The sequence below is a fragment of the Sycon ciliatum genome, chromosome 1 (genome assembly GCF_964019385.1).
Source record: "Sycon ciliatum chromosome 1, ocSycCili1.1, whole genome shotgun sequence".
NCBI lineage: Eukaryota > Metazoa > Porifera > Calcarea > Leucosolenida > Sycettidae > Sycon > Sycon ciliatum.
This window is the reverse complement of record NC_088643.1, coordinates 76642671-76665193: the sequence shown is the minus strand read 5'-3', so window position 1 is coordinate 76665193 and position 22523 is coordinate 76642671. Positions and strand designations below refer to the sequence as shown.

The 22523-nt window shown below is 46.5% G+C and overlaps 2 protein-coding genes across 2 annotated transcripts; both read left to right on the top strand.

Annotated features, from left to right (window-relative positions):
- Window positions 1-1431: 1431 nt before the first annotated feature.
- On the top strand, window positions 1432-6531 carry LOC135805546 (uncharacterized). The gene is made up of 3 exons (XM_065319597.1): window positions 1432-2305; window positions 3024-3672; window positions 5725-6531. Exons 1-3 carry the CDS (start codon window positions 1671-1673, stop codon window positions 5962-5964), a joined length of 1524 nt encoding a protein of 507 aa, XP_065175669.1. The 5' UTR covers window positions 1432-1670; the 3' UTR covers window positions 5965-6531.
- Window positions 6532-8662: 2131 nt separating this feature from the next.
- Window positions 8663-19291, top strand: LOC135805545 (chondroitin sulfate synthase 1-like). The gene is made up of 6 exons (XM_065319596.1): window positions 8663-9389; window positions 10649-10895; window positions 13011-13526; window positions 14464-14700; window positions 15345-15461; window positions 18055-19291. The coding sequence occupies exons 1-6, from the start codon at window positions 8665-8667 to the stop codon at window positions 18757-18759; spliced, it is 2547 nt and encodes an 848-aa protein (XP_065175668.1). The 5' UTR covers window positions 8663-8664; the 3' UTR covers window positions 18760-19291.
- Window positions 19292-22523: the final 3232 nt, after the last annotated feature.

Here is a 22523-nt window from a genome sequence, read left to right as displayed (position 1 = left end):
TGTTGCACTTTGCAACGTTACAACTCTGGCACCATGACAGCACGGCTCATGGGGTAACATTCACATAACATTTAAAGGGGAAGTATACCCTAAAATCAAATTTTCACCAGTTGTAGTCTTCGGGGTGCTGAGTCGAATGGTCTTGGTCCGAGGAAGCTGAGGCGCTCCCTTCCTACTTGAATCCCAATCGAACTCGCGTACTTCCACCGAAACTGGGTGACTGCGCCCTACGAGATGGGGATTTGTATGCAAAATGTCACTAAAAGCGCCATTTCGTTCTTATAAAAGCACGGATGACCGCGATTGGCCCATATGTTGTAGTCTTTTGGACGCTGAGTCGACTGGTTTTGGTCCGAAAAGGCTGCGATGCAGCGTTCCTCCTTTATTCCCAATCGAACATGGTTGAACAGGCGGTCACGTGCTCCTGCGTACACCAGTCACCTGGTCACCGTGCCTGCAGGGTACAACTTACTAGCCTGTTTGACCTTTTTTGGGTGCAGTCCTGTCACTCGAGTTGAACTCGAGTTGAACCTTGGTGTGAAAGTTGTCGCCTGCTGGCGCGGTGACCAGGTGATTTGGGCACCCAGGAGCACGTGACCGCTTGTTCAACCATGTTCGATTGGGAATAAAGGAGGAACGCTGCATCGCAGCCTTTTCGTACCTAAACCAGTCGACTCAGCGTCCAAAAGACTACAACATATGGGCCAATCGCGGTCATCCGTGCTTTTATAAGAACGAAATGGCGCTTTTAGTGACATTTTGCATACAAATCCCCATCTAGTAGGGCGCAGTCACCCAGTTTCGGTGGAAGTGCGCGAGTTCGATTGGGATTCAAGTAGGAAGGGAGCGTCGCAGCTTCCTCGGACCAAGACCATTCGACTCAGCACCCAGAAGACTACAACTGGTGAAAATTTGATTTTAGGGTATACTTCCCCTTTAAAGTAGGTGAAGTCTTTTCGATTTCAGGAATCAGGGCATAATTTTTAGACCGTAAAATGCCAATATATAAATATAAAGCATAATCCGCCAATACAAATGGTCAATTACAAGGGCCTAGTACGTAGTAGGGGCCGGCTAGTCTACACTACTTTTTTTGTAGTCACCACGGTCACTACAGTAGTAGTACAGACAATACAGTACAGACTACAGTCAGAGTACAGACTCAGTGCACTCTCGATCTAGCGCGGGCGCGCGCGAGTTGTACCAGATCGTACGCGCTCGCGGACGTGTCTGACACGTACACGTGAAACGAAAAGATTTTTTTGGCGGGTAGTCGGCAAAAATTAAGTGACGGTCCTTCGCCTCGATCAGGGAGAAGTAATTTTTCGTACTACTCGTACGCCATGGTAACAGATACCAAGGGAAAAATGGCGACAGAAAAGGGCAATCGCTGGTCGCTCAGGCCGGTAGATCTACGAGCAAGCCTGTTTGAAAAAATTCAGCAAACCCTGGCCTGAACCAGTTACATGTACCTAAATTTCTTTCTTTCTCTTTACTTCCCCATTTTCATCATACTGTTGTCCCCGCTGAACAAGAGTCAAGAGGCTTACATCGTATTTGTGTTCCCAAATTCGCGAGATGGTGGGCATATTCCCAGGGAACACTTAGATTTCAAGATCATGTGGATAAGCGATGGTTGTGTGGGATAGTACTGATTGAAGGGATTGGAAATGGGGTCGAGACGCGTCCCTTGGTCATCGACTGAGGAATGGATCCATGTCTACAATTTATCGTTTAATGGAGATGCTGAGTCTAAGAAGCTGGCATCCAAACGCATGGCTGCCTGGAGAGCCAGAGGGACGTTGCCTGCGTCCGTTGATGCTACAGCAACTCTTCTGGATGCAATTTGCTGTGATTGCCCTACGATGGGAGCTGTGGCTTCGAGAGACATGCAGGCTCGCTGCACGCATGGCATCGCTCTCATGCGATTTGTCAACATGATCACGGAGTTTGATCAGACAGGCATCTACGCACAGTCAGTGCAGCGCATAGCCTCTCGTCTGGGCGTCCCTGAGTGGATAGTGGATGCACGCCACAGTGTTGCACACAATGATCTTCCAGGGCTGGAATTACTTCGTGGCGCGGCGCAATTTTGCTTGGTTTGGCTGAAGGAAAATTATTGGGAATTACAGCTAGGCCAATGGACTGAGGCTGAGACAAAAGTTGCTAATGCTGTCTGTCAGTACTCGCAAAAGGCACACGAAGTCCTTAAGAATCATCTCGTGAAGAAGAAGAGTGGCGTGCAAATCAGTGGTGTGTCTGAACTATCAAAAGTAGTCACTGAATCACTGCTCCTCTGTTCTGAGTACGTACCATTGCTTAACGGCCTGTGCGAAGACTGGCGTTTCCTGTGTGTGCGTGTGTGTGCGTGTGTGTGTGTGTGTGTGTGTGTGGTACATGGGGTGTGTGTGTGTGTGTGTGTGTGTGCGTGCGCGCGTGCGCTTGTGCACATGTATCCCATATGGTGCTGTGGTATGTGTAGTCGATTTCCAATCGAGAGGCTGCGGGTTCAAACAGACTATGGCCACGCATGTCTTTCTCATTCTCCTTGTGACGCTTCTTTCATTCTCCTGGGTGGTTACCGATAGCCAGTGCATGCCAGAGTATGTCGTGTGATGTGTGTGCGGGAAAAAGATGAAAAATCTTCAGTTTTCCTAGGTGCAATCCTAGCACTAGTTGCTATGGCTTCTGCTGTAGCATCGCTATCATCGCCTCTGGCGATGGGCGCCTATGGTCTAAGGTGTGTGTGTGGGTATGGATGCGTGCATGTGCATGTGTGGAGGGGGAATTTCTCTGGGCTTCAGAAACACATTATTTCTTGAATAGTGCTGGTGTCGGTACTGACAATGGCTTGCAGTGTCCAGTTGTTGGCAGGTTTGTTAATAATATTACTCATGAAAGAGGAAATTTGTTAGTTTCTCCATGCAGTAGTACGTTTCTCCCTTTTCGATAGTTGAATAAGGAGTTTGTAATACTGTGAACTGGTGTAATAGCATGGCTTGCTTTCTCTTCTGCTTCTGCAGGTCTTTTGCTGTCCACAAGCTACTCGCTTCTCAGCTGCTGAAGATTAGTGAAGTACTGCTTGATGATGGAAAGCAACATGGTTACGAATTCCCCGACCTGTCTTCTGCTCTGTGCGCAACATCTCTGCCACGGGCTGTGTGCATGCCGGATTGTGTTCTAACAGCGTGCTGGCCTCTCCTGAAGTGGTGTCAGCTTGCGCAAGCATCTTTCTTCTCCACGTTGCTTGAGGAGTTTGGACATTGTCTTGGTACCTGTCCACCGTATTATCCGGATGAAAGGGAACATTGGTGGCGCCGACAAGTGCTCGCTGCTTCCTGGATTCTTGGTATTCTATCGCAAGCAAGAAAAACGAAATCTTCGCAGCAGCGCTTGCTCAAGGTCAAGGGTCTCGACGGAAAGCACTTGCTTCGGTTCTTTCTATCCGAAGATCGTGTCGGAAACCCAGATGGCTGCGGCATATTCTGTGCTGACATTATTAGCGGCTTACTGACAGCGTGTCCGCTTGAAGATGAACAATCATCCCCAGAGGCAACCAAACCCAACTCTGGCAACTTTGGTCCTCTGAGCACAAGAATATGTGAGCTGAGTCGAGCAGCAAGTCGCATTAGTCAAGTTCACATCCTGCATCGCTTTCTGTCCTCCGACCAGGTGAGTGCATTTTGTTTCTGCTCTGATTTCTTTCTACCACAGACCCGGTACACAACAAAATGTACACAAAGTGTGTGCAGACCTGTTCGATGGAATCAAGAGTATATACACCAGTGTGCAACTCCGAGAGACTAGGCTCATGGCAAAGTTGTTTTGTTTATGTCATAGTGAATCACCTTTGCTGCCTCTCATACCGGTTCCCATGGTTATTTAAACTTGTTTTACCGTATCACCAAGGTAATTTCTGTTGCGCATTGCTGCTAGTCGTGCAAGTGGTGAAAGCGCATGCGGATTTGCCGTTATCGCCTTAATGATATTGTGGCTTTGCTCTGAACCTAGGGTGTGATGGGTTTTCTTTTCTATGATTCGTAAGGCCATCATTTTTTATATCTATGTTTCGCGTCAGTTCAACTTCCAGAATCATATGCGAGAGGTGGAAAAAAATAAAAAGTTGCAAAATAATAAAAAAGGCTCATCAGGCCAGGGGTGTATGCACTGTACATAGCACAATAGTTCGTGCATGGTGTACATTCGAGAGAAAAATCGTACATCGAAGCACAACATCTGGGTTATCAGCATGAGTAAATATTCACTTTGGACAGAGGAGGCAACCGTTGGTGCCCATGCTTCGCGAATTCGCTGGATTATTGTAGTGTGACTTCAGCAGCGGTGCAAAGAGCTCCGGAACGACGCATTCTCTCAGCTTGAGGTGATCAATGCGGTCTGGTGTAAGATCATAGAATATTGCTCCCAGATGCCGAACAAACGATTTACCAACGCTGGCCTAGAGGCCATTTCTGAATCCCAGCTTCGCCATATCGCAACCAGTCCACACTGATGACTCGCACGATCGTACACTCACTGTGCATGTTCGATATTTTTATTTTTTTCCGAAAAAAGTCAAAACGTATGCGTGCGGACGACGCGAAACATAGCTATAAAAAATGATGGCCTAATCACCTAAACAAACCACTTCGCTGCATGAAGGCACTGCACCATGCAACAGGCCCGTAGAAAAGAGATCACAGTTGCATACTCTTGATTCTGGACTTTTCTTTGTGGCTCCACCCTTGCAAATAATGATGTGATCGATGCACTCTGTACAGTCAACTTTGCGTATAACGACCCTCGGCCGGGCATCAGAAAAGTGTCGTTATTCGCGAAGTGTCGTTATACCCGAGGTCTCATTATATTATGTATACAGGTAGAACGGACTTTGCTCTGGGCATGGAAATTCTGTCGTTATTCGCGAATTGTCGTTATAACTGTTATCCCCAGTCGTTATTAGTGAAGTTGACGTACCCCATGTTTTCATGGCACACATACTAGGGTGCTCCAGTAGTTTTGTACTGAAACCACCAAAAATGTTGACAAGTGATCTTCCCCCACGTTCTTGCTCTGTGCATACATGTAAGGTATGTGCAGAAAATTGTGCCGGACTTTACGAAGACAGGTGTAGTAAGGCCAGTATGTCCAATTGTGTTACTAGTCTCGTCATCATCCAGTAACGTTCCGCATTCTTTGTTGCCGTGGGGCATAGCTCGTGCTAATCTCCGTTGCGCTTTCCTTCCCCTCTTTGAACCTTTCCTAGCCTGAGCCTTCCAAGTTGGAAGGTTGTTGGTTTGTGCCTCGTAGATGTGTTGGAGCTAGGTGTCAGGTCGTTGAATGTCCCAGTACTCCTTGTCAATGTTGTGCCATGCTGTCGCACTAGCTGACTGTATATGATCTGGTTACATTGGTGGACAGGTAGTCATGACCCATAACATTTTTGTCCTTCCTTTTACATGTATCCTGGAAAAATGCGTTGGCCATTGTTAAAAGTATGCATGAACTTCCAGAGTACAGAAACAAGATGTCATTTGCCACTGTGGATAGAGGGAAAGTGAAAGCGTACTACAGTTCTTTGGCAAGTTCTGACACGCAGGTTTTCTGCTGAATTCATTTTCGCTTTATTTTCAGGTTTTGCTGTTGGAATTGCAACCTCTTCTTTGGAATTGTATTTTGCCAAAGAAAAGTCAATTTACGGTGTCCTATCTGCCATGTTTCATGTAGGGTGATGATGCGTGTTGCAGCTCCGAGGGTACAATCAAATGGCAGTCGTGTCAGATTGGAATGCTACCAGACAGCAACAGCAGCAACCTACGCTTGGATTTACCATCATGGTTTGATGATCCTGTCCCAATCTGTGCACCGATGGCTTCGTGTGACGCGCCTTGCCATGCACAGATTGCTACTGACAACAGCACCGAGAACAGTATGGATCTAGCTATGGAAGAGGAGGAGAGCCTGTAGAAAGGTTTGCTATTCACACTGTTGTACTCTGTGCGTTTATAATTGGTGTGTGAGACTTGCTTGATTTTTCAATACGGTAGTCTACCCGGACTGTATCAGGGTGACAGTAATTTCCACTCACTTTTTGTGCGCCGTTGATTCGATTCTGTCCTAGGCTGACCACAGCGTAGGATTCCTGCTGCTATATTTTGGATGCTACATGTATGCTTTCTAGCAGAACGTCTTAAGTTAAGAGCTGTTCTGACCTAGTGCTGCATGCTGGGCATGAAAAGGCGTTCTGCCTGTTGCTGCGAGTAATTGAAGTTTGCTTACATTGGCTTGTCTTGCGCCTTGTCTCACGTTTCGCTTTTTTTTCTACTCAGCTCCTGCCATTACATGAGTGCCTGATTGTTTTGCTCTCGGCTGGCCGAGGCTTTTGAACTATCGTAGGGCATACAGTTCAGAGTTGAAATGACTACTTTTTTATTTACTTTTAACAAAGTTTATGAACTCCATTTTGTGTGCCAGCCATGAGGTTTGTATGGTTCTGCCAATTTCATTGCTTTTCGAGCAGAGTCTGCCAATTTATTGAGCATTATCCGCTAAGGGCTACCGGGGGCTGGACCCCATTAGGTTGAGATGCTCCCTAGACTGGGCCTCTACCCGTTCCTGCCCATGCCATGGTGTTCATATTGGACGCTGTCAGACTGTCCTGTCGCTTCCCATCGATCCTTTTTTTTATCAGTTTGTACATATCGGTACTTGTACCGGATCAAGGCCGGAGAAAAGAAGTCCCGAAAGACGTAGTACATGATCGACCGTACCCGCGCCGCGTGGAGCACTGGATGGATCCATAATCATGGCTCCAGCGTGGGCCATCCCCTGATTTCATAGGTGCCGAACATTTTTACGTTTTTCAAAAAATAAATCAATAAATGTACTGTATTGAAAAGAAGAAGAAAATCATGGCTCCAGGGGCCAGGGCATGCAGAGCTACATGTAGCTGAGAGCTTCAGTCCATTTCAAAACTATAGATGCGGAGGGTTTTTGAAATATTTCAAATTTGGCTGGAACTTTTTGAGAATAGTTTTCGGAATATTGCTCAGGATCGCTCCACAATTACTCTCATTATAGTTTCTAAACGATTGGATAACAGACGCCCAATTTGGAATTATGCACAAAGTGATCACAGATTTTATGTGGTATAGATGCTGGCATAACGGTTTTTGCCCAGGTACGCGTCTATAGTTTTGAAATGGACTGTAGCTAGCTACATCATGACAGGGAGCAGTACAATACCGTATTGTACTACTCCCTGTTACATCAGCCCAGACAGATCCTGCCGGCCGGCAGTTCTTTCGGCAAAATATCGAAAAGCGGAAATTGCTGGCAAAATTGGGCAACATATCGAGATTTGGCGTAAAATCGACCTTTAACGCGACCATGCTCTCTCCACTCTGCTCACGCCGCTGTCACACATCTTCTGCTCTTGTAGTTTCGGCTGAGGCATCCATTTCGCAGCTCTGACTCATAAACTTGCCATGCCGTGTAGTATTATTATCGATATGTACAGTACAGGTACATAGTGAAACAAGGTTTATCTATTTTAGTATTTACTAATACTAGTACGGTACTGTTTTTTTAACCAGTGTTAGGTTATATCGTACCAGTACATGTACAAGTACAGTAAAACCAAGAGTACTATAGACTGTAGTATTATCATGATTATAACCCCCCCCCCCCCCCCCTATAATATAGGGGGGGGGGGGTTATAATCATGATAATACTATAGTCTATAGTACTCTTGGTTATAATTATACTCTTGCCGGCATGCCGTGTCTTGGTAAAACCTGGTGTAAGCGACCTCTGGGTTTAGCGACCACCTGCTCTTAACGACCGTTTTTCCATGCACCGACACGCGCACGCGACAGTTCTACACAGACCAGGGATCCGGGAGTCGACTCCCTGACACAGACACTGTCACAGTGTGGGACCTGGTTCTACGACCGCTTCTGCTTGCACAATTATTATGATTGTATGATCTGCAGATCTGGCATATGCGCATACGATTTTCCTTTCTCTGGCTGTAAAAAGTGTAACATTATCTGTATGGGGTATTTACACGACAGGCAAATCCACGTGCACCGGAAAGTTGCTATGGTATTTTACCTGTGAACGAGAAAAGTGGCTGAAAGCAGGGAGTAGTAAAATACATTTGTATTTTACTACTCCCTGCTGAAAGTGGCTGAAAAGTGCAAGCGAGCTAGCTAGCTAGCTAGCTGGGGGGCCCACTTTCACGATAATCGTGGCGTGACGAGTATATTTACACCAAAACGCGCGAAACAAGACTTGATTTTTTACGCGGCTCTTTAGAGCATGATAATAATGTATGTACCGCGTACCGGTACGCGGTATGCGTGTTTTGAAAATTTGAAATACCCATACGGCCATAGGGCCATAGGCAGCCAGTGCAGTAGGCTGCTACTGGTCGGTGTAGCATTCAAAAATGCAAACGTGTCGTCGAGTGCATGCAGCTAGCTGTGTGAATCCACACGTGACACAGTCACTTTTCTCGTAGATCTGGTCACGTGATCCCGTAGATATACGCGACCACGGGGACGTCGTGGGCGCGCGGCCGGGGCCGGCCGGGGGCGCGCGCGCGGTATGCTTGTGCAGGGACTTGTACAGCTATTTCATGATAGGCGAGTATTTTCATATGAAATGCCAAGCCGGCCAAAGACAATAGAACTTATTAGAAGGAAAGAGATAAAGAGGCTGCATGTGGCAGTTATAAGTTCGGCATTTTATGCAGGGCAACAGAATTCTCTTCCTTCATGGCTGGAGCCCGCAGAATTGAACATGTCTGCATGTGATTTCCGATATGGCAAACATTTTCTTCGAGACGCCTCCAGTGTAGTTTTCGGGATATTGTTTGGATTTGCGCTATCTATTGTAATTCCGGATATTGTTTTGCCACCAGGTTTCTTCAACAATGTGTCCGAGTATACTGATAGTCCGAAGAGTGATTTTATCGGGACCCATTTGCTACCCAGTGTGCCCGTTTCATCGCCGCACGAGCTGAGTGTGCAGTATGGAGTTGAGATATCTCGTAGTATGCTATATGTGGGTGTTCTATCAGCAGGTAGATTTCTGAGAACACGAATTGCAGCTTGCAATCGAACATGGGGCCAGGATCTTCCAGCCCGCGATATTCAATTCTTCGTAGGCACTCCTCCCACAGAACCTTACTCCGAGAGTAGTGTTGTGACTCTGAAGGATGTCAGCGATCATGAGTATCCACCTCAAAGGAAGGCTTTTCGCATGCTACAATACATGTGTGATCATTATCTGGACAAGTATAACTGGTTCTTGAGAGCTGACGACGATGCGTACTTTCGCGTCGAGAAGATCAAGAAATGGCTTTCACAGAGAGATCCTAATGTCAAGTGAGTTCGTGTCATGTCACATGTGTGTCATGTGTACTGGAGTATACTTTGTGTTCATGTACTTATGCACTTGTGAGAGCAATCAGTGCTTGCATTGAATGCAGGCTTGCCGGCCCAAGATGCCACTTTGATCTTGAGTAGATACAAACCAGGTACTAAAACAAAGTTGCTACTTCATGAGTACTTGCGCAATGCATATGTTGCTTGCAGAATACCAATAAATAGACTATCAATTTTAAAATGATTGCGTGTATTTGTAATGCAAAGAACTGCACTAGGCACTAGTGCATCTCTAATATGCACTGACCCAGGCTTGGCGCAGCCTCTGACATGGGGGGGGGGGGGGGGGGGGATAAATGTATGAATGTTATTGGACAGATGCAAACTCTTTCAGGCTCTACTCATCCAGAATGTGCGCGCAAGTGTGCGCATGAGTAATGCTGTCAGAACCACTATTTCCTTGGTGCAGCGAACTAGCATTTGTGATCCATTAGAAAGCGGCACTGTGGTGGTGGTGGTGGCGGAGGCAGCAGCAGAGGCAACGGTTTTGGGGGTGGGGGTGGGGGTTGGTTGGTTATATTTAGGCTCCACAGTGTTAGCACGTCATCAAGAGTACATAAACCAGAGTGTGCACCTCAGGATGGTTCCTGTAGCTGGAGCGTAATCCGTGCAGTACGTCATTTCTGACAGCATGGTAACTCACTTGTACGGTGACAAGTTACGTAACCAGTCGCGGTGGTGCAAGTCACTGAGTTTGTGCTGATTTCGGGTTTTTTGATACGGGCCGCCAGGTGAATTTACTTGACAGCGGATGTACGCAGCGTACGCAGTCACACAAAAACACTGAAATCCTAAAACAGGACGCCTAAAATCATGCAAACTTGGCTGATTTCCGGGCTGTGAAACACAAAAATTCGAGGTGTATTCACGTCGCGGCTTGGCTGACCTCATCAGGGTAGCGTACGAACTGCGCTGTTTCAGATTTGATGTGCACAGTTGCACGCTCTGGTTTATGTACTTGTGACGTCATGTGGAAAGAGTGGGGTCAGGGCATCCAGACAAGATTGAGCAGTGCTCTGCTCGTGCATGCGTATCAGTATGCTGCCTGTCTGAGAAAAGACAGTGCCTCGAATGCACACGACTGTAGTTAGACTTCTGTGTTCTTTGGAACGTCTGACATGACAGTATTAGTCCCTACCTACTGATATTCTTGCGCGTGCTCACATGCTTCTATATTCTGATATTGGTGTTCCCCGTAGGTATTACATTGGACAGGCGGGCTACGGTCGTGACCTGGACAAAGGCCGCCTTCATCTGCCCGGGGACGACAACTTCTGCATGGGAGGGCCCGGTGTTATCATGAGTAGAGCATCAATGAAAGGCATCTGTCCTTATATTGAATCCTGCATGCAGGACAATGTCACACGCTCTACAGGAGAGGAGGATGTCGAGATCGGCCGTTGCTTCACCAAGCACCTAAGTGTTCTGTGCACCTCGGCATATGAGGTCAGTTGGTTTCGTACCATCACAGACATCAGGGACTGCTACTGTATTTAAAGGGGAAGTCAGGGAAAAATGAAAATTTCAGGGTCCATAGAATTTGGGGCGCTGAGTCGTATAGTCTTTGTCCGAGGAGGGTGCGGTACACGTTTTATAGATATTCTCAATCGAATGAGTACACAGAATTGTCATGTACATAGTCGGGGAAGGTGTGGTCGGCAGGGCCGGTGGTCTTGGTTTTTTTGCGAAAGAAATTTAGTTTATGGCATTGAACAGTTCAGCCTCACCTCTCTGAACGCTTTGTCGCAGAGACGTGGGACCAACAACATTCGACTCAGCGCCTGAAACTCTGTGGACCCTGAGATTTTCATTTTTCCAAGGACGTTGTTTCCGCCTAGGACGTTCTTATATTTGAGCAACTTGGCTGCGTTCTTATCACGGTCTTAGAAACAATTTGTACTGGGCCATATGTAGCGCAGAAGCTTCCACAACACCAACCCCAACGGTCTTAACTTTAGGCTGTGCTGTTCTCTATAATTTCAGGCTGGGTATTCTTGGGCTCCATGTTCTTCGGCGCTCGACTCTACTGTACGTTACACCGGAAACTTGTCAGGTCTCTGCCGCCAGAATTTTACAAAATCTAAAATTACATGTTACATGTTTAATCAACAGTAAGACTTCAGCATTTTTGCGATGCCACGGCCACGAAACCGGGAAATTCCCAAATCACATCCATCTCGCCGCTCACGCAACTGGGCCATCGCAGAAGTTGAGCTTGGCTCAACTTTTGCTGTGCGATGTGCGATTTTGAACTTCTTTGCAGTAGGGCTGAAACAATTATACCGATAACTCGCATATCGATCGTTAAGAGTGCAATCGATAATCGTTAGTGCTCAAAACGAGTGCTAACGATTTTTTATGGATGCAAGTCAGTGACAGTATTCTAGCCTTTGCACTCCATCCAAAAGTGGATACGAGTGCAATCATGTACTTTCAAGCGCAGTAAAATTGATTCGTGGCTTAGAAAGAGATCGGGAGAGAAGACTTTGCCTTTTCGGTTCATTTGTGGGCGAAGTCGGAGATGAGAAGTTCCCAGAGGGTGATGACAAGATTCTTCGCTCTAGAAACAACATGAAATTCTCTACTTTAGTAGTTCATGTTGATAAAACCAGCCAGATTTCTACAGATATCAAAAGTGCGGGGCGACAAAATTTCTAACGTAGCAAAGGCATCATGGAATTTCTTCACAAACTGGTGTTTGATAGAGCCGACAAGAATCGATAAAACCAATATATCGATCGTTAACGATATTGGTTGATCGTTAGGAGTTATTGAATGATCGTTTCAGCCCTACTTTGCAGCAAAGTTCAAGAGTTGCTTGTAGATTTGTAAAAGTTGCTCCCAGCCACCCGAATACCATGGTGGCATACTCACCTGCAATGAACTTTGCGCCTAATCAGCACGGCGATGTCACATCGCTGACTTCTTCTGTGGATGGTATTGCGCGAGTTCGCATCGCATGCCCCCGTTGCAGATTGCGTAGCATCGTGCTTCACATCTAAAAAAACTTGCGGTTCATGCGTGCCCAAATGCACATTCAGGCTTTCATACAAAACTGCCGTTCAAGTCATATTTTGGGCCGCGTGACGCCTTCGAGTACTATTTTTTGACCCCACCAGTCAAAGTAACTGGTGTGTACGCCAGTACTTGCCTGATACGCGCTGACAAATTCATGTTGGAATTTCCATTTCGACGCGTTTCCATACGCGTGACACCCCGAAAGCAAAGAAAAACGTGTGGTTTCAACCATACACGCGCCAGTTGACACCATGGCAGTGAATTTTGTTGTGGATCCAACTTGAAAGTAGGTTCTCCGCTTTTTTTCTTCTTCTTTGTTTCACCCGTTGCATGCTGTATTCAAGTAAGTCAATAAAACATTTGCGTGTTAGCATCGAAAATGAAATTGCTGCATCTACAAGGCGCTCTGATCTGATTGTACTCAATGAAACTGCTGCATCTACAAGGCGCTCTGATCTGATTGTTCTCTAGAGATACAAACACCTACACACACGCTGTAGCCTGGTTTTTTTGTTTTCCCTGTGTTTCCTGTTATTGTGGCAGTTTATGGACTTGTTCTACCACTCGTATCCACAAGAGTACAACGTTCATCCCTACCTCTACATCGATGCACGTGCCACCAAAGTGTTTCAGAATGCCCTAACCCTGCACCACTTGAAACTGTCCTACGTCATGTACGATGTTCACAGCTACTTCACCGCCAAGCTGCGCAAGGAGTGGTGGGACGCGTCGCTGGCACTGCGCATTACCTCACAGAAGCTGTCTGATGCCCACCTGAAGAACTCGCCTATCACGCTTAGTGTTGCAGAGCTGCCATCTCTCATGCCACTGGAGACGGTGGAGCCGTTGACATCTGCAGCGACCCTCACGGCCACCGACAGCAGCCAGGCTCCGCTAGAGTTTGAGTCGAGTGACTGGATATATTCTGACCCAAGCGCCAGTGTAGACCTGTCATCTCGCGGGGTGCTTGGTCCCAGCGAAAGCAAAGCGTTGCTGGGAAGAATCACAGACATCACGCGCCGTGCCATCACACAGGAGAAGATGCGATTCGAGAAGGTGGTGAGTACACACCTGTATAACGAAGAGTGTAACGGCTTGGTTGATTTGAGGATATTCACAGACTTGCTCGCCAGTTGGCGCACAGGCTTCCTTTCCATGCCTGCTGGGCGCGTGGACCTCGGTTGCATGTACATTATGGCATATTACTGTCATAATGAGTATGTACAGTGCAATCATCCACAGGTGGCACCTTAGCTTTCTGGTGTCTTGGTGATGCCGGCGCTCACCTACACTGGCAACAGCGATATGCTCTAACAGATCGCCAAAAAACACTTTTCTGCTGCTTTGTGCATACCGTATTTTTCGGAGTATACTGTAAATATACAAATTTTCGGCAGCAATTTAATTTCGGTTATATTCGGCACCGACCCAAAACGCCGATGAAATTTTCCACAGCATCTGTCGCACTATCATGCCCTCTACCCCACGCCGAAAATAAATCGCCGCCGAAATGTCAAAAATCGTGAAGTGCCGAAATTTTGCAGCGCCGAAATTTTGTATATTTACAGTAGTGCGCACCTTTGTATAACGCGCACCCCGAATCTTCATTGGGGGTGCGCACTTCAATCTTCATTAAAGTACATGCATTTCATATTCGGAGCATAGTGCGCACCTGCGATTTAGGGCCTAAAATAGCACATCTGAAGTGCGCACTATACTCCGGAAAATACGGTAGTGATTTTACAAATTACCGGTACTCACAAACTCAAATTCCATAGCCCAAAGTGTGAATTCCACGCAGAAATTACTGCAGCCACGGGATCACGTTTCACCTAGAGGACAGACTATTTCCGCAATAATGCCTTCTTGGAGGTGGTGTGCTAATTTGAAGTTTATTTCGTCTTGCTATCTGTTCGTCTGCATTTTCTCTCTCTCTCTCTCTCTCTCTCTCTCTCTCTCTCTCTCTCTCTCTCTCTCTTTTCATGTATGTCTTCAGCTCCGTGTGTGGTCCCACTCTGACCCGAGTGGAGGTATTCGCTACTTTGTCGAGGCCTCTGTGCAAAGGTTTCTGGGTAGGAACGCATTACAAAGCACCTATCAAGTGGAGTTGCATCAGTTCTTGGACGGCCCGGAGATGCAGTCCGTGGCAGCTTCGGCCCCCGATGACTCTGAAGTGCTTATTATCCTTCCGATCACCCTCGTCCACTTCCCGTTCCTCCAGCGCTTTATGAAGGTAAGGTGTCCTGCCTTTACTACTGGTACGGTGCTGCAGCAAGCTGCTAGGACTGCTGGATATTGGCTTGATGTTGGCTTTTTCCTCTGTGTGCATTGGAAGGAGGAGGGGGGGGGGGGGGGGGGGGGGGAGAGAAGTGCAATGCAAGTGGAACCCGTATAGTTCAAATACCGTCAAATTCCGAAATTCCACTTATTTTAAAGCCCTTTTTTACTGGACTATCAGCACAGCATGATACAGAATTAGAAATTTCAGTACAGTTTTCACCTTCACCAGGCCGCAACTTTGGTCTCCTTCACTCGATTTTCACAATCTTGGGCTCGTTGAGCTCTCGGCGAGAAAAAATGCCAGTAAGTTGTCTCCAAGCCCGATATGCAAGCAAATTCGCACCATCAACGCCATTCCTTTCTCCTCCATCGCAGAATGCTCAACTTTTTTTAGGCGATTCACACTTCAGCCGGCTACATTATTATCAAGTGCTCAGTCGCTCAAAGAGCACAGCACGCAAAAAGGATTTCCCCAGAATGGCGAAGCGTATGGGTCTTAGCGAACGAATACTCCGTATTTCTTTCGCCACCAGTGCTTATATTAGACCTTGACCAAATGCTTGCTGCTGCTATGTTGTGTCAATAATCTTGCTGCAGATGTACGAACTGAACTTTTTGGCTGGTCAGAGTGACATTGGTGCCGAGGCTCCTGGAAAGGCCCACCTCTATGTTGTCGTGTTTCCCGATGCCAATATTGATGTCAAGGGCTTTGAGGTATGCAACAGGATCTGGTTTAGATGCTCTCTTTTCAACTGCATGTGGGTCTCAGAGTTCTTGAAAAGAATCAACCAATTGCTCATCTTTGTTCATGATGTGATTGTCTGTCAGTGGTGCTGCTACATTCTCTCTGTGTGTTGGTAAACAGCTGTAGTGTGGAGTGCCCAACGCCCGTGGAAACATGTGAATAGGGTCTGCGACAACTTGCTCCCACATAGATTCAATTATGTTCATTTTTTATTGTTATCAAAATTTTAATAGGGCAATCCTCACAGACCTAAGAGGCCTTTTTGCAGGGTACCCTAGAAAAGCTGTACTGTAGCTGTACTGTACTGATTTACAGAATAGGTGCAATGAAGAACATAAATGGGCCTCACCAGGGAGTGCGTTTCAGCGATCGGAGTCAAGGAACCCAACTGAAAATAGACCATAATTAGTCTTGACTTTGGGTAGAGTGAGAGATAAGGTCAGCTGAGAACGAATGCGAGAATTGGTGTGTGTGTGGAAGTAGAGCGGAGAGAAAAGCAGGAGCTAATTAATGCAGCACACAATACAGTAAAAACATGTAGGGTTTAAACTGATACCGTACAGACAGAGGAATAATATGCTGACGAGTGATAGTGAGCGGTACATCGGGAAAACGTGGCATTCAATCACAATGCGCAAAGCTCTGTTGCTTAGGCGGACGAGGCGATATAGAAGGGTGACCAAAAGGCAGCGGGCGAATGAGTTGGATCCGTGCTCCAATGCCGTCTGAATGGAAGAAAAGTAAAACACTCTCTTTTCACCGATCGTTAAGTTGTCTCGTGCCTTTCGGTACGCTCTCTAAACGAGAGGTGCTCGTCAATTACCACAGCCAGGCAACAAACATATACACTGGGAGCGATGTTGGCGGCACCAAGCTGAAGCTTGATGCTGGGGTCAAGAGGCTTGCACTTTAATGTTCAAACTATTATATAAAACACCACAAACTTTTTTTACCTGGGATGGATGCAGTGTTGAACCTTGTGTGATGAGTTTATAGATCAAGATATAAGTGCACCACTGCGGCAGGATTTAGAAGCTGAGATTGCCGGAAAAGGAAAAGCACTACATATAAGCCAAGAGCGCAATGTGGAGTGGTGGAGTGTTTCAAAATTTCAAATGAAATTCTAATTGTTCTGTGGTGAACTAGTTGTTGCTAGAAGTATGCAGACTATTTTTTCCTTAGAGCCGTTTCGGTGAAAGAAGTTTCAACAAAGCAATGAATAAAACAACTGACGGCGACATAATACCATGATGGACTAATACAATGAAATATGTGAAGAAGAGTTCAGACACGTTTTTCTTCGATGGTCATCAGTGAACCTACATCGAATAATGTATAATTACGGGGAAACAAACCAGCATGTCGGTATATGCTCAAACTATGTGTTCACTGAAGGTAACAAAGTGACTACGGTAACAACACGGGTGCAAGGGTGATTCAGGTGTATTGTCACAATGGGGTGAGAACCGTGTGGAATGAAAATAGTATTGAGCTAGGGTGTGAGAATCTACCGTATTTCCTCGATTAATAGACCCGGTCTTTTGTTTTTTGAAGAGGGTTGGACCCCCGGTCTCTTATTTGGGCATGGTCCATTATTTGAGCACGGTCCACTATATTTTCATCGGCACATCGCTGGAAATGGTGGATTTTTAACACGTTATAATATAGAAGTTCTATATTATGACGTGTTAAAAATCCACCATTTCCAGCGATGTGCCGATGAAAATATAGTGGACCGTGCTCAAATAATGACTTCTATATTACAAATAATGAAAGAAAGCACTAGCCACTACAAAAATTGTAGTTGCGCAACCTAAAATCGTGTCCTTTTTTGATCCACCACGTGCTTTCTTAGTGCGCATGCGCAAAGCGATGAACTCAAATAAGAGACCGGGTCTCTTATTCGGGCATGGTCTACTATTTTTCCGTGAGGCCTCTAGGAGGGTCTACTATTTGAGCATGGTCTATTATTCGAGCATGGTCCATTAATCGAGGAAATACGGTAAGTGTACTGTAAGACGTGTAAATCTAACGAGGAAGTAAATCTAACGTTTTAACGAGTTACATTTTTTCGTTATAATAAGTTCTGTTTAGGCTGTAAGGCCTCATATGTGTTATGTGTGGATATGCCTGAAGACTGCAAGATCGCAAACGTACCTTCTCGTTAACCAATGGATTTTGGTCTTACTGTATAGCGTACATTCAGAAGGATGGGACATTGTTACATCACTCACCCGAGATCAGGCTCTGCCCATAACTTAAAAATGTCTGTCACTCTGAATATTACTCTTAATCACATACATACGTGTACGTTTCAATTGGGAAGGACACGTGATCTGGTATATGAAGTCACTATTTCCACAAAAAAATGGCAATAGAGTAGTAATATTTCCACTAAAACTCGCCCACAGGGCGCCCGGTGGAACGAGGTCCGGACAAGAGAGCTATTTGTGTATTTTCTATTCAACAGTGAAAATTACAATACAGCACAAGTGATGATGATGTCAGGCTCAATTGCAATTGACTCCTTCTGTCTTCTCTCTTGTGTTGAATGGTGTGCAGAAGCGCGATGGCACATTTGATCCCTCTTTGGTCGTATCACTGTATCAGACAAAGTATCCACATGTTCACATGCATGTAGCCAGCACCACCGGCCCGTTCTCGGCACGCACTGCGCTCCAGCTTGGCTTAGAGTATATCAACTCAGGCACTGCCGGCAGAATCCAGCAGAACAGCGTCATCCTGATGACTTCAGTTGACTTACAGCTGTCACCTTCGTTTGTCGCCGATTGCCAGAACCGAGTGCACCAGCAGGAGGCTGCCATCTTTCCTGTTGTCACTCTGAAGGCTTGCACGCCCAATCCTCCAGCACCACCGGCGGCCGATACCAAGGCCGCGGGTGCTGCTGCTAATCCTGCCGCAGCTTTTTCTGCTTCTGCGGGATCCTGTCATCCTACGGATGACGTGTGGCTGAAGTCCTCTTTCATGCACATGTGCTCATCGCATAGACTTCTGTCTTCGCGCCAAGATGAGATTAAACGTTCATCAGGTATGGATGTACTATACGGCCACCTCATGTCCCTAGTCGATCCTTCATCAGCAGCCAACAAAAAGTTGCAGTCCCCCTCCGTATACAGAGTGTATGACTCAAGTCTGAAGATTGAGCCAGACTTCTTGCACGGCCAGTGTGCTGCTCTGGTGTCAGCAACGTCTGCAACACTGGCCTCCGAAATCTTCCCCGCTTGCTCTTCTCCTGACCTCAGGTAATAGTTTTACAGCTTAGTATTGTCACCAGTTTGAATGTGTGTGTGTGCTTGTGTGTGTGTGTGTGTGTGTGTGTGTATGCATGCCTGTGTTGAAATTGCTGCAGTACTCCTAGCATCCAGTAGGGACTGACGTTTGTGTAGCAGCTGCTAATGCCAGCTCATAGTATGTATCGTTTGTACCCGCTTCTGCACGCTGTTTATATTCCAAACGTCATAGTGCGCGCGTTCTCATAACATTAGCTTTGGAAAAATATTTTCTTGGTCACATCATCATGAGCATGCAAGCAGCCAGTTTTTAGCTTCTAGCCCTCGTTTAGGTCTCACAGTAGGAGCAAAGCAAAAATTGCCTGTTATCACACTTAGTACAATCTTATTCTGGCCCGTGGTGCCAATTTTTCACCCTGCTTTATTGATCTGATTTTATAGCCAGTGACAAGGATTGATCTGGAGCGTTCAACGTTGTTCTACTACACTGCCAGCCTTCATACTATTTATTCTAATTCTCGGGACTGTTGTGTGTCCCAAGTGCTTAACTGCTAGTTAGCTTGAAGCCCATTGCATGTGGGCATGTGTGGTTGTGGATATGCATGGCTATGTGTGGCATGTAACGTTAGGATGTTCTGGGTTTAGGGAGCCTTAGATTTCAGACCGTGCAGGGTACCACTGTCGAGGTGGGGTCTGTTGTTGAGTGTAGGCGTTGTAAAATGGCCTGTGCATGCCCAGACGCTAACATTGCTTTCCACTTTCCGGCACATCAATGATGCCATGCTTGAAGTCCTGTAGTGGCCGTCAGGAAATTCTACTTTTGCTGAAATGTTACGTACAAGTATAATATTCATTGGTTAATTTGAGGGAAAGATGCAAACAGGAAAAGTCTGAAGAAAAAAATGATGTCACCACCAGGACTCAAACCAGGGACCTTCGCTTGAGCAGTTAAAGGGGAAGGTAAGGCAAAAATTAAAATTTCACCAGTTGTAGTCTTCGGGGTGCTGAGTCGAATGGTCTTGGTCCGAGGAAGCTGAGACGCTCCCTTCCTACTTGAATCCCAATCGAACTCGCGCACTTCCACCGAAACTGGGTGACTGCGCCCTACTAGATGGGGATTTGTATGCAAAATGTCACTAAAAGCGCCATTTCGTTCTTATAAAAGCACGGATGACCGCGATTGGCCCATATGTTGTAGTCTTTTGGACGCTGAGTCGACTGGTTTTGGTCCGAAAAGGCTGCGATGCAGCGTTCCTCCTTTATTCCCAATCGAACATGGTTGAACAAGCGGTCGCGTGCTCCTGGGTGCCCAAATCACCTGGTCACCACGCCAGCAGGCGACAACTTTCACACCAAGGTTCAACTCGAGTGACAGGACTGCACCCAAAAAAGGTCAAACAGGCTAGTAAGTTGTACCCTGCAGGCACGGTGACCAGGTGACTGGCGTACACAGGAGCACGTGACCGCTTGTTCAACCATGTTCGATTGGGAATAGAGGGGGAGCGCTGCATCGCAGCCTTTTCGGACCAAAACCAGTCGACTCAGCGTCCAAAAGACTACAACATATGGGCCAATCGCGGTCATTCGTGCTTTTATAAGAACAAAATGGCGCTTTTAGTGACATTTTGCATACAAATCCCCATCTAGTAGGGCGCAGTCACCCAGTTTCGGTGGAAGTGCGCGAGTTCGATTGGGATTCAAGTAGGAAGGGAGCGTCTCAGCTTCCTCGGACCACGACCATTCGACTCAGCACCCCGAAGACTACAACTGGTGAAATTTTATTTTTTGCCTCAACTTCCCCTTTAAGGCCAGCGATGCTCTAATCACTTGAGCTATGGTGCAGCTGTCATCCTATACTAGCAGAGACCCAGTGCCTGCTCCAGCGCCGGGTAAGCCGGGTAATCCACCCGGTTGGGCGGCGCTTGGACCCGGTTGAAAATATAGTACGGGGTCACCTGTGACCCGGTTGGTACTTTACACTTTCGAACTTTGAAAGGACTGACAGTAGTATAGTGCGGTAGGGGTTCTGGACCAAATCCCACCTTTGACCCCTGGCTGCCAAATAAGGAAGAATAGTCCATATATGGCAGATGACCTTTGACCTTTGAGGTGCCATATAAGGCTGAATAGTCCATATATGGACGATGTCATTTGACCTTTGACCTTTCCCTATAAGGCTGGATAGTCCATATATGGAAGATGACCTTTGACCTTTCCAAATACGATTGGTATGTGACCTTTGACCTTTGCTGTGACCTTTGACCTTTCCAAATACGGATGATTGGTCCATATAAGGAATGTGACGAAGGAATGTGACCTTTGACCTTTGGGATTGGTCTATATATGGGGTGAAGTGTCCTTATAAGGAAGGTGCACGTGGTTCAGGTCATAGTAGGCATCTTCCATAGAGGGGTGAAGTGTCCTTATAAGGACACTGCACGTGGTTCAGGTCATGGTAGGCATCTTCCATAGTGGGGTGAAGTGTCCTTATAGGGAAGGTGTACACGGATGAGGTTATAGTAGGCATGTGCCATAAAGGGGTGAAGTGTCCTTATAGGGAAGGTGTACACGGATGATGTCATAGTAGGCATGTGCCATAAAGGGGTGCAGTGTCCTTATAGGGAAGGTGTACACGGATGATGTCATAGTAGGCATGTGCCATAGTGGGCTGAAGTGTCCTTATAGGGAAGGAGCACATGCTGTAGTTTTTAAATAAGGCATATTCCATAGTGGGTGGAAGATGCCTTATATGGCATGCGTATCCTGGCCAGGTCATATAAGGCATTAGTTGAAACAATCATTGAGGGCCTTTCTGTCTGAGGCTTTGAAGAAAAGAAGCATCATGTAACAAAGCTGGGTTCGTACCCGCAACCTCTCGTACGGAAGGCATGAACTGTACCAAACGACCAGGACGACTACACACAAGACCCAAGGCTCAAATCGCCTATTTATACCCGGACCGTAAAGAAGGAAAAAAACGCATCATGTAACAAAGCTGGATTCGTACCCGCAACCTCTCGTACTGAAAGCACCAACTGTACCAAACCACCACGGACGACTATGCAGAAGAGGGAAGGCTCAAATTGACTACATATACTGGGACCGAAGCTCACCAAGGTCTCGCTGGATGAGACATCAGCGACCTATCGACAATGTCATCGAGCATGGAAAGAAGGGTGGGTGGTGGTGGTGGTGGTCATGGTGATGGTGGTGGTGGTGGTGGTGGTGGGATCAGCATGGCATCCAACAGATGGACAGTCGCCAACAATCACTACCCGTGCAGGATCATGATGCAAGTCAACCCGCGTACAGAGCACTCGTTTCATTTTTTTTTTTTTTTTTTTATTTTTTCATATGAATGACATTGTGAATCATGATCTAAGACTGTTCACATCCTTCTTTGTGAGCCAGGTATTGAATTTATTATCCGTGTAGCCTTTCCATTGCACAAGACGTTGATCCTTGTTGTATTTCAACACCTTATCGAATCTCAAACCGGTCTCTCTGGCGTGTTGCAGTTCTGCTTCGTAAAACGATCCGATGATGTGTTCTCCCATCAGATCACGAATCCTGTAGGTGTGTGGTGATGTTGGTAGGATGTCATCCACCCTGAATACTTCCTCCGTCCAGTTTGCAGTGTAGCCCTTCTCGAAATGACGCTTAGATACGGTTAAGCGCACCTCATCACCCACTTTGAACTTGGGTTTTGACTGCAGGGGGTCTTGTTGATCTGCATCTTTTGGTATTCTACCGTTCGATGCTTCGGTAGGTGTCATCCCA